The sequence below is a fragment of the Crocodylus siamensis genome, chromosome 5, assembly GCF_052110815.1.
Source record: "Crocodylus siamensis isolate JL-2025a chromosome 5, ASM5211081v1, whole genome shotgun sequence".
Taxonomy (NCBI): Eukaryota; Metazoa; Chordata; order Crocodylia; family Crocodylidae; genus Crocodylus; species Crocodylus siamensis.
In genome coordinates this window covers 132,490,278-132,505,870 of record NC_143399.1, presented here as the reverse complement: position 1 = coordinate 132,505,870, position 15,593 = coordinate 132,490,278, and the positions used below count along the sequence as shown (strand labels likewise).

The 15,593-nt window shown below is 41.8% G+C and overlaps 1 protein-coding gene across 3 annotated transcripts in view; it reads right to left on the bottom strand.

The window, feature by feature from the left end:
• LARS2 (leucyl-tRNA synthetase 2, mitochondrial) overlaps nt 1-15,593 on the bottom strand; it is a 121,556-nt gene that overhangs the window by 73,793 nt on the left and 32,170 nt on the right. For 2 of the 3 annotated variants that reach the window (XM_090050439.1, XM_090050440.1), the window contains one exon: nt 2,096-2,185. In XM_090050439.1, coding sequence (XP_089906565.1) covers nt 2,096-2,185 — 90 coding nt within the window. Of the gene's footprint in view, nt 1-2,095; nt 2,186-4,419; nt 4,462-15,593 lie in introns of those variants that run through there. The other variant, XM_090050442.1, reaches the window with a different exon arrangement.

The following is a 15,593-nucleotide window of genomic DNA, read 5'->3' as shown; positions in this document are numbered from 1 at the left end:
CTGGAATGCTGGGGGACTTTGAATCTGGTGGGGATCTGGGACAGAAGTTCAATCAACCAATTTAACCTAAATCAATTAAGTCTGATACTACATTCATCCAGATTTATCTCAAAACGGTTTCAGTCATCATTTTGAAAGCGGCTTACGTGCACTGAACTTCAGTTGCGTTACAAATTTGAACCGGTTTCCGATCAATTTCTGTCCCGAGCCATAAGGTTATACAAACCAGCACATTATTTGAAATAAATTAAATAAACCTACTGAGTACTTAGAAGAGCTCAGTAACTGTCAGAATAAAACAAAATTTAAAATAAAAAGCAAAACCCCGAAAACCAGCAAATACTGAGATCCTCATACTACTATGTTTTATGTTTATTTTACCACTTTTCTCCTGCTTAAACTTTTAAGCTGGAAAAAAGTGCCTACTGTGCTCAGGTAGCAAAAGTTGTGTGAGGATAAAGAAAAATACTGTGGTATGTAGCTATTTGATTCCTCTCCTCTTTGGAATACCATTGTTCTTACCATTAACAATGATTTCTTTTGTGCATAATCAGACTGCCTCTGCATTGATTGCAATAATATATCTCATGAATGAAAGAGTTATATTTATCATCAAAAATAAACCCTTCTGTTCAAAACAAGCCCAAGTGAATTCAATGGGTCACAGGAATTCATGCTTTATATGGTTCATCTGACTTTCGTCTGTAACTTGCTGATAATGTCAGACCTTTTCATTAAAATAAGTCAACATTATACTATACCAAGAGCATAATCTAAAAACTAAAAATAATCAATATACCCTGTTATTGCAGATCCATTTTAAAAGTCAATCAAAATTTCTATTTTCAATAACAGTACAAACCTTAATAAAATTGACTCTAAACTAACAACCTTTTATTTGTAAAGCACTTTCTACTAAAGGGACTGGGAAACTGAAAGGTTACTGAGAGGAACATAAACAATATTAAAAAGTGATAAATCTGAAAATAAAACAAAGCTGTACTATTATAAACATTTATTTCCTTTTGTTAAGCAGGCTATGATCCAAACTGAGAAGAAATTGAATATTTTCACTTACTAAAAAGAGGTAATATCTGTGCTAAAAATTGTGGTTTGTGATTAAACAGGCCACGTGACTTGGGCAGTAATTAATACTGCCATATAATTCAGAATAAATATCTCCAACACAATCAGCAGATAAAAGCACAGAGCAGTACACACTAAAATCAGGAGCTGAAAAGTCATTTTTAATATTGTGCTTCATCCCTTACACCTTGCTACCTCATACACCCCTTACCAGCATTCAGGACTTGTGCAGTCTCTCACTGAAGACAAGAAATAGGGTTCCATGTAACGAATATAAAATGGATTTCTTATTGAGATTGCAGGATGCAGACAGACTCTATTCATTTCCACTGACTCTAGCTCCCAGACCAACTGAACCAAAGTATCCCTTTGGAGGTAATCCCTGGTATGGCATATATAACCATGGAATGAAATGCTAACTACAGTAGAACACCACATCTGTCATCCTCATTGCTTTAACAAAACTACAAATTCTCCTCTTGCATTCAATTTACAATTGTAATTAAAGAATCTTCAGACTGTGAAGAAATAATGTTTAATGCACATCTCAGGTGCGCTGGAGGCATGAGATAAAGATGTGCATTAGCTAGCACAGCATAGCTAAGCGTCCCAATCATGATCCCTTTTAGATCAATGGTAAATATTTCTGGGACCTCACTAAGAAGAGAATAAGGCTCTAAGTGAGTAGTTATATCAACAGCTAGGAAATAAACTAATTCAACCTACATCACAATTTAGCATTTCAGAATATGCCAAGAGATTGCCTGCATATGGCCAACAGACACCGCTTTAATAAAATCACTGATTTTGTTTCCATTCTATCTGGCAATGGTAGCTAGCTGCTCATTAATATATAATACCTGTGGTTGCATATCACTGTAAAACATAAATACCTGCCTCCATAATGAATGTGAACTGAAGAGTGAAAGATGTTATATGGAGTATGAATGATTCAAGATATTCAGGTTAAAGTACATGCATAATTTTATGGGTCAAAGATTGCACTTACCTCTTTTTGATAAACTAACTGGGCTTCAAATAACTTAATAAAGAGGTACTGTGTCCATTTATAGTAGTCTGGCAAACAAGTGGTTATTTCCTGTTTATAAATAAAAAAAGAATTTTTTTTAGCAAGTACATCATAACTCAAGTAATTTGACAGATGCTATGAGCTATTGCAACCTGTTTGTACTGAATTAAATTAATTTAGAAAATATGCATTATGGATGAATTTCACACACAATCAGAATTTTCAAGGGGATGGTGTGTGAGGCTCTACAATTATGGAGATAGGAAAATAATAAGACACTGGGCAGGGAAGTCCAGTGGGGACAGAACCATAGTACTGCTTGACCAAGGAGATGGCAGAAAGGAAGAACACAAGAAATGCTGTAGACAAAATTTATCTCCTCACACTGCTCTCAGTAACACGGAAGCAGGAGCAGAAGCAGCTGGGGCTAGTAGGGGGATTTTGTATTTGTAAAGAAAAGCAGGAGTTGAAGGAAAATGAGAAGGTAAATGAGAAAGAAGGTGAATGAACTAGAGTCCTAAGAAGTTGTGGATCTTAACAGACCAGAAGAATAAGGCAGGCAGGCAGAAACAGGCAGTCAGTTTACATCTTAGAAATAAGATGGTACAGAGCAAATTGCATATTGAAAAAGTAAAGAGGGAGTAATGCTTAGTTATGATAAGTTCAAGTGAATGGCCGCTCTCACTGGCAGACAAGCTTATTTAACGTTGAACATTGTAAAAATGAAAGCTAGGACTAGGGCAAAGGGCCAGACAGGAAGTCAGTGAGTCAATGAGTGGAAGGATTTTTATGTACGTGTACATTTGGAACCAGTTCAAAAGGGGGATGAGGGGAATGATGACTCTTGCTCTGAACTGTGCAGCAGCTGTTAATTTCTAATATTTGGACAAAGCCAGGATGATACAAATGCAGCAAAGCAGCTTTAACTTCAGCATTCTTCTGTCCAGGATGAAAGTTTGGAGCAGTTTTGCTGTATTTGCATTGATCCTGATTGCTGATCATTGATTGCTTGTCCACAGGTAACAGCTGTGGCATTGCTCCCAATGACAGCAGGGCCCCTTTTGAAAAGGTCTTGTCTTGAAATAGGTCCAAATATATGCGTGTCCATACCCATACAGAAGCAAATGGAAATCTGATAAGAAAGAGGAAAAGTTAAGAGAAGAGAGGAAGCCAGTATCAACAAATATATTTTTTACTGAATATTTTGCAGATGCTTATATAGCAATGATGAATAAAGTCTGCTTTTAAAATATTCAAAACTTGCCTTATGCAGGATTAGTGTTTTTGATGCATTTCAAGAGATATTGCTTAGGAGTAACAGCAATGTAAAAAAAAAAAAAAAATACTGTACTAGAGATGGTATGTTGTAGGTGTGATGAGAAGACCCACACACCACTATTAATATTTTCTCCACAAGTATGGCCCTTGAGACAAGTGCAGCTCAGACCCCAGTGTTTGTGCTAATAGGCTCATGAATCATTCTGATACAATATGGTGTTAGAAAGTAAAAGTTTAGGGAGAGGCCAAAATATATAATTAAAATTGTATTTATATCACCGTATGCAAGAATTTTCTTTAGTCATTACTGTCAATGCCTCAGTTCGACATTTTGCAAAAAATAGTTCTAAAAATGAAAAGCAACAATGAGCTACGAAGATCAAACAAAAACTACCTTAAACTAATAAGCTATATATAAAATGAGATAACTGATTTCATTTTCTAAAGATGTGCACATGATTCTCTTTTTCTCTGTGCAAATGTGGGATTTTTAGGGTATAATTTCACAGGCACAGACAGGTTTTAAGGTATGTCCCCAAGTGAAAAGAGGAAAGAAATGCTACTTTTAACTCTATTTAAGGTCTGAGAAGTAAAATTCTATGCAAATAGCACCTTCTTGCTCAACAAATCCATTGCCTTATTTAATTTAGAATCATATGTGCTTGCTTCAGCAAACCAGTACATTTCTTTCTTTTATCTTGCAGCTTTAGAAGTGGGAGCTAGATTACATTCTGGTCCCAAACTCAAAAAGAGCATATTCTGACTTTTGGGCTGCAGAGTTGGGAATTAGAAAACTACTAACATTCAACCTGGAAATGGAGCAATTTTGACTATGAACTCATACACGGACCACATACTGCTTATTTCAAAGTTTCTTTTCTGACCATAAATGCCTTTAAATCTTCCGTTATAGTTTTGGTGACTGATGATACATTGACTGAATGTCATCATAATAGCTTTCATTATTTTACACCTTTAACTACACAGTACTGAAATATTCCCATCTGACAGACCACAGAGAATACCTTTGGTATTGTTTCCATGATATTAAATCCATTTGCCTTGTTTTCCACTGCAGGATATTAGTTTACACCAGTGCAGTTCTACTGAAACCAATAGAGAGTTGTCATTGTAATATTAGTTGTATAAAAAAAGAGAATCAAGCTCAACTGAACTCTATTTTCTACATAAGGTTATAAAGGTAACTGCCAATTCATTAAAAAACAAAAAAGTTACCATAAAATGGTCCATGCAGAAGTAGTAAAATGAACAGAGGTTTGTCTCTGGCCATGTACAGATGTTTAGTTTCCACTGGGAGAAGCACTGCTCTCCTGGCAGAAACCACTAGTGTACTAACGTTTCATTTTTTTTTCCTGGAGCTGTTCCAAAAGAAAATTAACCTGACTACATCCAGGTAGAAACTGCTCCTGGGAGAGTTTCTCTCAGGAGAATGAACACATGCACACTTTGCCCTGGCTTAACACTTCCTAGAGACCAGGACGAGTGGAACCATGGAGAGTCTCCTGTGCCTTCCAGACACCAGGGTCAACTCAGTATGGAGAAGGCAAGGGACAGCTCCTTCCCTCCTGCAGACTGGGAAAGAAGGGAAGGAGCAGCCACCAGCTGTTCCCCACCTGCTTCTCACTCTGGAGTCCCCAGTGTGAGAAGTGGCCAGAGGGCTTTTCCCTGCCAGAGGCCAAGCAGAAGGAGCAGCACTGTGAACTGGAGTGAGATTTCAGGTGGGGGGCTTTACACCAGTGCTCCCTCTGGTCAGCTTCCAGGCACCCAATTCTCACTCCAGAGTCCCCAGAGCAAAGGGCTTTGCTCTACTGTTCCTGCTGCCCCCCACCCTAACAGGAACAGGAAAACTAGAACATCCCCCCAAGGAACTCGAAAACTAGAACAACCCACATTTTCCCTAGATTGGGATCACCCTGATGTTGGGAAGACATGAGGGTGTTAAAGACTGAACATCTGTACTGTCACCTCTCCCAAAATCATTTCTAGCAGTGGAAAATTTCCAATACTAGGAATATACATAGCTTCTTCAGGGCTGAAGCACAGATTAAGCATGGAAACCACAAAAAGGGGATATTCTCAATCTAAAATGGCATAATTAACATATTTAGAATGATATAATACAAGCTAGCTCCTGAAGACAGCAATCTGTCTAGTACAGGGGTGATGATATATGGCCCATGGGATGGAATCAATGGATCCAGGCCACAGAGCTGCTAGATCCAGCACACAGAGCTAGAGGTCTTTGCCTCCCTCCACAATGTGCAGGTGCAACTTTCAGACCATGGGGAACTGCGCTGGGGTTGAGCGGCTGCAAGGTGCATCTGCACTATTGGCATTTCTCCTCACCCCTTTGTTAAGAGAATTAAGAATTAATTTTGGATGAATACATGAGTGAGTGAATGAATATGTTTTTCAAGCATACAGTCTGCAGAAGAAGCAGCCTTGAGAACAGGAAGATAAGAAGAACAACCAACAAACAACCTACAAGAAGATAAGGAGCAGAACATATATCCTGTCTCAGGATGTTGTGAAGCAACTCCTCACCATCTGCATGCCTAAGCTATGCCATATGTGACTGAAGGACTGTGAGTTTTGATAAAGTCAACTCAGCTCAACAACAACAAAGTGACTGGCTGAGCGGGCATCTGTCTGCCTGGACTAAGTATAAGAGGACAGTGAAGACCAGGCCCTGAAGATGCCATATGCCATCCACATCAACTCAGGAGAACCTGCTAGCATGCCTCCTGTAAGATTGTGTCCAGAGCTATCGTGACTGGCCATCGTGACTGAACCTGAGCATCAGTGGATTGGGGGTAGTGTTACCTCTCAGCTCCATGTTCTTGGGGAACCCTGACACGCAGCCTGTCTTACAAAGAATCCCCCCCTCCCCCTCCTCTACCTAAACAAAAACTGTTTAAGATGCAGTGAGAGACACACCTGGAACCCTCCAGATGAAGAGTGACAAGAGTGAAACAAGTGCCCTAGGTCTCATTTGCATCTGAGATGGAACCAGATGCCAATTCATGGGAGAAGAAGAACAGAATGCCCGAAGCAGAGACCACAGTGAATTTTGGGATCAGAGAAGCAGGGGAACGCTGCATGATGTGGAATCTGTGCTCCAAATGCTAAATCAACCCACATTTACACACACCCAGCTCAGCATTTATCAGACCAGTTCTAATCTGGATTTACAAAGGACTTTTCTTTCCCCCCCCCCCGCCCCCCCCCACCTCTAAGCAGAAATAAAGTTTACTAGGCATCTCGCGCCATATATTCCCAAGTCCCACTATGGGAGGACTATTAAAACTTGATTGACTAAAACTCGGTTGCTGGGTTAGGGAATGCTGAGGCAAAGAGATCGAGTCGGGGGGGTATGGGCAACATTTGAACAATGGTTAAGGGTTCATCACAGCGTCCAGCCCGTTGGAGCCCTGACCACAAGTGTTGTCATACTTTTCCCAGGACAACTGGTGGAAGTTCTCCCCACAGAAGGTTATGAACACTCCAATAATTGCCTTAAGTCTGTTAAAAGACTATAGTATGATCTGGAAAAGTCATGCTAAGCTGAGGCTTGTTCACAAGTAAAAATCCAAAACCCTGATGCTGCAAGCTATCTATTGTTTCTGAAGAAACCACGAGATATCCCAACAGTATATCTGCTATCCAGAGGAATTTCAAGCTGGCTTCTAAGTGTCTGGTTATTGCTTAACCTTGTTTTCCTGAGTATCAATCAGTTTCTTGAGATATTCCAAACCAGATAACCCCTTGTCAAAAGAAAAGACAATGATTTACACTATTGAGACTGCTTTGAAGAAGATGAACTGAGGGTATAAAAATTTGTAAAAAAGCAAAGTGTATATGCGCTTCAAGAGGAGAAGTCTCTCTCATACCACCTGCTGTTCTTCTCGAGAGACTGGAAGAAACCAATCGTCTCTCTTCACAGATTGTGATAAGAACTTTAATTTACCTGTCAGCATTTGCAACCCGAGTGCCTTGGACTGGTGAGATCCCAGCTCTCTCTCTCTTTTCTCTCTAGGCATACATTTCTGAACCTGAACTGTATTAGTTAAGCTTGAGCTAAGTTTCCCCAAATACTTAGTGAAACCAGGGTATACTGTAATTGTTTGTGTTTGTTTTTCCTTTGCATGTCTATTACTACTAGTACCATTATATATTTCATCTACTTAGCAATAAATAACTTTTATAGTCAACCTGGTAGTAACTGGATATTTTTCCTTCTCTACTTCTCCTCTCCCACTTGCTCTGCAGCAACACTTCTTTTATGTAAGCTAAAGATCCCTGTGAAGCCCAAAAATACTGTGGCGTCTGCTCATCAAGAGGCTAAAGATTGGGACGTGCTGAGTTTAAAACACATAAGGGGATCAGCTTGTACAGGCTGATTGACCCAGTTTGACTCAGACGTGCCCTAATAAACTGAATGCTGGCCCATGAGGATCTCATCTGGACACCCAGCCAGATTCAGAGGTATTCTGTTTAACTGTGTGCTTGTGTATGACTGCAGTTTATTATTGCTCTGATGAACTGATTCTTGGCATATGAGGGTGTCAGCATGTCCATGCTGATCAACCCGGCCGGATCAGGCGTATCATGTTAATCTGTGTGTGTTTGGGTGCATGACTGATTTGGTGACTGGAGAAACCCAGCTCCATTGAAACTGAGTCCTGCAAGATACCTCCACTGGGGGTGAGGACTTGCAGAAGGAAGATATTCAGCTCCATATAGAAACACAAGTAACACAAGCAGCACATTGATAGAATTACCCAGACCCTAGAAACATATCTCTAATAAATGAGCACACCCCAAAGTGATGGGCTAATCTGGTAACAGTAGAGGGCTGAGGAGGGGTGAACATGAATGGTTTTAGATAGAGCATTTCTTTTCCCCACTTGATCTATGTGTGTCACTCAATAAAGACCTTGGTTGCCGAACTCATGCACTGGTCTCTTGTCCAACACCTTCTCTCACAAATAGACATGCAGCTTCCAGCCCACGGGGAGCTGCATTCATGCTGCAGCCACTGGGGTGGAAGCAGGGAAAAGTGGAGGTTTTGCAGACACAGGGTGCCTATACACGTCCAGGGGTGCTGCTCCGACACACTGTAATTACAGTGCATCAGAGCAGACTCTAATTAGTGTGCTCCAGCAGCCTCCACATCTTTTGTACTCAGCCTCCCATGCTTCAAAATGGTGATGGGAGAACTTTAACTAAAAGCTCCTCAAGCAAGCTTTAGTTAAAGCGCCCCTGCAGCCATTTTGAAGTGTGGGACATTGAATACATGAGACGCTGACGGTGCTTTAATTAGAGCCACTCCAATTGAAGTGCCTCCCACCCTCCACCCCTGGAGCACGTGTAAAGACAGTTTGCACATGCCCAGCCCAACTGGAGCTCCCTGCAGATGGAAATGGTATCTGCACTGCCACTGTGAAATGGGATCCGAGGGAAGCAGCAGCAGCGTAAGCACAGCTCCCAGCTGCCTGGCTCCAGTGTGGCAAAAGTCTCCTGCCTCTGCAGCCTATGTCACGCTACATCCAAGTTGTTCCAGCCCACTTTTTGTATAGGTTGCTGGCCTCTGGTCTAGTAGGGTGAACTGGCTAGCTATTCAGGAAAATATACCGCCTATTAGCATAGAAAAAACTTGCTCTCGGATCACTGAACAGAAGAGTTTCATAATTAATTCTACATAATGGAGGTCTGAAGTTATAAATCACTGACAACATTGCTACTCCACCTTTTTTCCACGAGTCACTCATGGAAAGATTTTCTTAAGAATAAATAAGATTTGAAAGCAGTAAGAATTTATGTCATTGCAGATAATGATGCCAACAGCTGTCTGACAAGTTCATAATGTGATCTCTATAGTTTAGCACATTAAAATTTGTAGAGAAAAGTGAAGTTTGTATGCTTCCAGCTACAGAACCCTAAGTTATTTTTGCAGTGTCCTCTTTGTATGTTTTCTTGTGGGTTTATTATCACACTTTAATTCAAGCCAGATGTTTGTTAAAGGCTTTTATCTGCGTTATTGACAAAAATCTGAAGGGCTTTAGCTGATCTTTCCTGACACAAAAAGTCAAAAAAGCTTTCATAAGAAGGTTCTATAGGATTATTAAATGAGCTTTCTCCACAGTTCACCAAATTTGTTCTCTCATTTGTTGCTGCAGAACTCTGGCATACCAGTGTACAATCACTCATTTTATTGGGAAGGAACAATGCAAGAATGCTGTAACCAGCAAATACCCTATTCATCCTATTGGAACACTGGTTTTTGTTTCTTTATAGTTTTGATAATATATACTAAAATATTAATCAATCTAAATATGAAATACTCTCTTCTTCTCCCCATATTTTGTGCTCCCAGGCAGTATGCAACAGACTTAGTGACAGACAGCCATAATAGTATTTGAGGAGGAAGATTTTTTTTTCTTGTAAAAGACTCCTCTTCTTTTTCCCCTCCATTTCAGTTTTCTCTTTTCATTTTGCCAACTTGCTAGTCACAGACATAATCTATAAAGCCAAAATCTATATAGCCTATATTTATTATTTATCATAATTATTGTTACTATACTACCTTCAGGGATGATGCTCCCTGCTACAAACCTTCTGCTGTGAAGACTGATGCACATGCATGACGCTAGAGAAAGAAAAATATGCAGTTACTTAGGATGTCCTTTATAGACCCTTCATGCCAAGCAATCTCCCGTATGCAAAGATGGTGCTGAAGGAGTTGGTTTGATCAGTAAATGAACTGAAATTCAGTTAAGTATTTTTACACTTTGAATCAAATGGCACTACTAATTTAAAATGAGGCTAACTCACACTGGGTGCTCTGACAGGAAATCTTAAGTCTGCCATATGATCAAAATCCTAACCTTCTCCAGCTACTAAGGAAACAGGACAAAATCCATGTTAAAGGTTCCTAGACACACAGGTGTCCAGAGTATCCTTAAGTCAAGATACTGCTCATCAGTAAACAAAAAATGATAACATTAAATGATTGATTTAAAATGTATTTCCAATGTTTAAGTCTGCTACAGACTTACCATGTTCTATTACAGAGCTGTGAATTTAAACAGCTATTTTTTAAAAGGGGGGGGAAGATTTGAAGTTTACCTTTAAGCTAGTTTCACAGGTATAATTTTTCAATATCTGTAGTATTTGCTGTCTGTGTAAAAGCTGTTCTCTGCTGTAAGCCCAGCTAGGTTTTGTGAATAATACATAACTAAACTAGAAGAAAGCCATTTCTTAGTTTATTAGTAATCGTTTTTTACTACCACAGCAATGTGCTCATGTACTACACTCACATATTTTTTGTTAAGAAAAGAGAAAACAAGAGGAAAAAGTAACTTGGAATTTCTTCAAAATATATGAGAGAAATTAAACCATTTAAAATCCGTTATCCATCTGTTTGGGCATTATACAACGTTTTGGCTGCCCAAGTACAAAACAGCTTGTTAGAAATATATTAATGTCCTGTTTTTCACAGATCTACAGAGGCAGATCCAACTATATTTCCTATGTACAAGTTAAACATTGATAGTTCAAGGACTTTCACATTTTCACATATCATTTATAGCATAAAAAATAATCCTGCAGAAGCCACTCTCCAAAATGAAAAGCAGTCAAATGTCAAGTTATTTTTCTGTTCAACTACCAAGAGAAGACTTCGTTATCAATTAAATAATGATATGCATGGAGAAGAAAATTATGTAAGTAGTATGACATTTAAGTTTTACTTCAGATAGAGGACAAAAGGACACTTCAAAATGAACTCAAAACCTAAATATAAGCAGAATATGAGATCAACTTTACTTTTATGTGAAAATTAAATCAAATTTAGCACAGATGGAAATGGTTCATGAATAAAGTCTTCATGAAAAACCTACACCCTAGGGAAAAAAGTTAGATTTTGTTTTACTTGTGAAGTGGTGGCTTGATGGAAATGCATATTCAGTTTGACAGTACCCAAAGGCAATGGAAAAGAAATCCTGCCATAGGCTCTGCATCGTTTGCTGCTGGTGTAGCATCAAAACAACCTTTCTAGAGAAGGTAGCTCTCCTGAAAAGAACTGTAGTGCCATGGAGTGGTCTAGTATCTATTTTCTATTTTGAAAGAATTCTATTGCCAGACATATCAAACCTATGGTTATTTTGAAAACAGCCAAGGCATGACTACAATATTTTCAACTCTTCAGATCTTTGATACCACTTAGAGACTTAAAACCTGCTGCTTTTGAACATCTGATTTTCTGCTAGACTGAGAAACATAATGCCCTGCTTGGAATTTCAGAGTAGAAATGTCCTAAAATTCTTTAAATAAAAAAACCTAAGGGACACCATGCATCCTGTGCTATGCATGTTAAAAGGCTTATCACCACACTTATCCTTCTAGATTTTGGAGCTTAAAACCATCATCAAGCTGTATTTCTAAACAGACTAGTGATTTGGGTGCCTGTTTAAGACACCTGAGAAGAACCTGCTTTTCAGAAGTCTGGTGTTCAGTATCTATGAGAAGATACTTCAAAAAGTCCTGATTAAATTGGATATCTAAAAATTAAAGCATCTAAAAATCAAGACACTTCTGAAAATTTTAGGCTATTCCTATTATTCTAAACTCTAAGAACTCACAAGAAACACAAAAACATTTTTGTTTGGTAAATTATATGCATTAGTGCTATCAATCTCATAGCCCATGGACCACATGCAACTAGGGTGGCCACTGACACATCCCCAGAACACAGGACATCCCCCTGGTGAAGGGTGGGACCACGGGCCCCTTTGGCCAATCAGCAGTGAGGCATGGAGCCAGCTCCTCCTCAGCCAATCAACAGTGAGGGGTGGGGCCACTAGGCCCCTTGGCCAATTCAGCAGCAAGGAGTGGGGCCACCGCAAGAGGCTGCTATTTGGTCCATGAACCCCAAGCTGATGAATCTGTGGTGCTCTGTGAAATGAGGGAAAGCGAGTGCTAGGATCAACAGCAAGTTTGTGAGCTGCAGTTCAGTCAGCAAGGAGCCTCACCTCACTCCCCCTGCATTGTCGATTCCCATATCCCACAGCTCAGCCAGTCTCTCCAGACAATGTAGCTTTGAGGGAATGTGGCATAGCTTGAGCACCCCTTCCCCAATGGGATCCGGTGTCACTCCAGCCTAGATCCACGCTCAGAAGCCAGGGGGACACAGGAACCTTACCACTCCCACTCAGCTCAGCTGCCCTCAGGGCCCAGGTCCACCTGCACATGCCCAGCCCAGGATCAGGGACCTCAGGCATGCAACAGTGCCTCGGCATTGCTATGCCTGCACATGCACTGCAGCCACAGCTCCTTGCGCAGGCACAGAGAGACCGGCTTCTGGGATCCTCCACCTCCTCGCCTGCCTGGCTGGCTTAGAACCCTGCTCCTCCTGGCTGTGCACCACCCTGCCTCTAGACACAGTCAACAGAATCATAAGGACAAACGACTGACATGCATTTCCACCAATGAACTGAAAACAGGACTTTTTGCAGGGGACAAAGTGTTTAAAAACACTGTGGTCCAGTATAAAACAAGACCAATGGCCACCCTACATGCAGCCCACAAGAAGTTAAGCTGCAACCCGTGGGCATTTACCCAGAAGCTGCTCCCATTGCTTTGGCTGTAACAGCAGCCAGAGACTTTGTACTCCCACTCCTCTCCTCTAGCTGCTGCTTCCTGCCTCTGCCCTAGGCGACAGAGCCATGCAGCAAGCATGGGGAGCTGAGGGTGATTACAGGGCTGTGTGGGGGATCGCACCTACGTGGTGCAGCAGTGGTGGGGAAAGGGGAAGGTAGTTTCCATGAGGGCATGCACTACAACCGGGAAGCAGGGTCAGGAAGGGTGGGGAGGGGGAATCATGCTCACGTGCCTACACATTGCAACTGGGGGTGAAATTGCATTCACAAGCTGCACAGTAGAGGGAATTGCATGTTTATACCTGAACAATGTAGTAAGGGGGGGGAGATTGGGTTCAAGTGCCCGTGTGGTGCTGCAGGGTTTGTGGAATTGTCTGTGTGGCCTGGTGGACAGCCCTGGTTTAAGAGATGTGATGCTTAGCTTTCTGAAATAACATTGCTGCATTTTAATAATTTTATACCTGCTCTGTCCTATCTGTATAGTTTAGTTCAATACAATATGCAAACCAAAGAATAAAAAGTATTGTTAAGATTGTGACAGAAACTAAAATAAACTTGGCTACAAGAGGGCAACCTCCAGGAAACAGGTACAAAAGGAGGCTCCTTATCTACTTATTCATAGTTCAGTTGAATTTTAAAAACACATGTTGGTTTCCACAATCTTGGACAGAATTCTGCAGCACAACAAAGATAATTCCTTGTGTAGTCACCTTCTTAAGCACAGCAGTGCACATTAGGCACTGAAATGCATCATATTTTATTGAAATGGAGAAGACAGGCAGTCTTCACAGGCAAAGCCAGCTCCCAGACTACTGCACCTGGCAGCATAGTTTGGGGATGAGGTGAGCAGCCAATACTGGCAAAAAAAACAGGTTAGAGACTACTTTAAAAAGCTGGACTCACAGAAATCCATGGGGCCAGACAGGATGTACCCAAGGGTACTAAGGGAGTTGGCTGATGTGATTGCAGATCCACTGGCTGCAATTTTTGAAAGCTCATGGTGATCAGGAGAGCTCCCAGGTGACTGGAAAATGGCATATATAGTGCTCATATTTAAGAAAGGGAAGAAGGAGGATCTAGGGAACTACAGATCAGTCAGGCTCACTTCAGTCCCTGGAAAAGTCATATAGCAGATCCACAAGGAATGCATTTCTAAGCACTTGGAGGAAAAAAAAGTGATTAGAAACAGTCAGCATGGATTCACCAAGGGCAAGTCACGCCTGACCAACCTGATTGTCTTCTATGATGAGATGACTGGCTCTGTGGATGCAGGGAGACTACTGCATGTAGTATACCTTGATTTAAGCAAGGCTTTTGATAGAGTCTTCCACAACATTCTCACAGGCAACCTAAGGAAGTATGAGTTGAATGAATAGACTGTAAGGTGGATAGAAAACTGGCTGGATCATTGGATTCAAAGGGTAGTCAATGGATCGATGTCTAATCGGCAGCTAGTATCAAATGGAATTCCCCAGGGGTTAGCCATGGGGCTGGTTTTTGTTCATCAATGACCTGGAAAATGAAATAGAGTGCACCCTCAGCAAGTTTTCAGATGACACCAATCTGGGGGGAGTACTAGATATGCTGGAGTGTAGAGTTAGGATTCAGAGAGGCACCCTTGCTCCTCGGAGGTGATGGTGGCAGTGGCGCGGGGGGGAGCAGGGTCAGAATGCCACGGTGGGGGGGCGAGGCCAGCTCCAGTGGCCTCGGCCCACCCCTCCCCTCTTCTGTTGTCACTGCCTGTAGGGTTGACCTGGCAACAGTGGGGGGAGGAATGGGCCCAATGGGGGAGGGGGAGGGAGGAGCGGGTGTACGGTGGCAGTGGGGAAAGGGGAGGACTGGGCCCAGACCCAACACTGGTGGGGGAAGCGGACCCGACGCAGCAGTGAGGGGGGAGTAGCGGGCCTGGCCCGACACAAAAACAGCTGGGGGAGGGGAGAAGTGGGCCTCCTCCCCACACTGAGGCCCATTCCTCTCCCACATCAGCCCCGAGCCTGCTCCTCCCATGCCCCCACCGCTGCTGGGTCGGCCCAGGCCCACTGCTCCCCATCCGCCCACAGTGGCCTGGCTTCTCCCTACCATTGGGCCTGGGCCCACTCCTTCCCTGCCCCCACCGCTGCAGTGGGGATGGGGGGAATGGGCCCAGACCCCAAGCAGCAGGAGGGAAGGGAGGAACAGGGGGGCACAGGGGTGCATCCCCGCCTGCTCCTCCCCATCATTCTTGATGGGCAATTGGCTAGTACATATATAAACATGCTTAGGTCTCCTGAAAGACTCTCTGCAACACTATACATTCCAGGGTTATGCATACCAGTTTAATGGTTTGAAAAGTGTCCTTGTTATATGCATATGACCTATAAAATCAGTTCACTATGATCCACATCTGAACTTTCTTCTATTTTTCTTCTTTTTCCAAAGTAACTTCTCAGCTATTAGAAAAACATCATTCTGCATACATGGCCTATTCTGAATATCTCATTGCAACATAAGATACAACAAGTCATGGTTCTGACACCTAA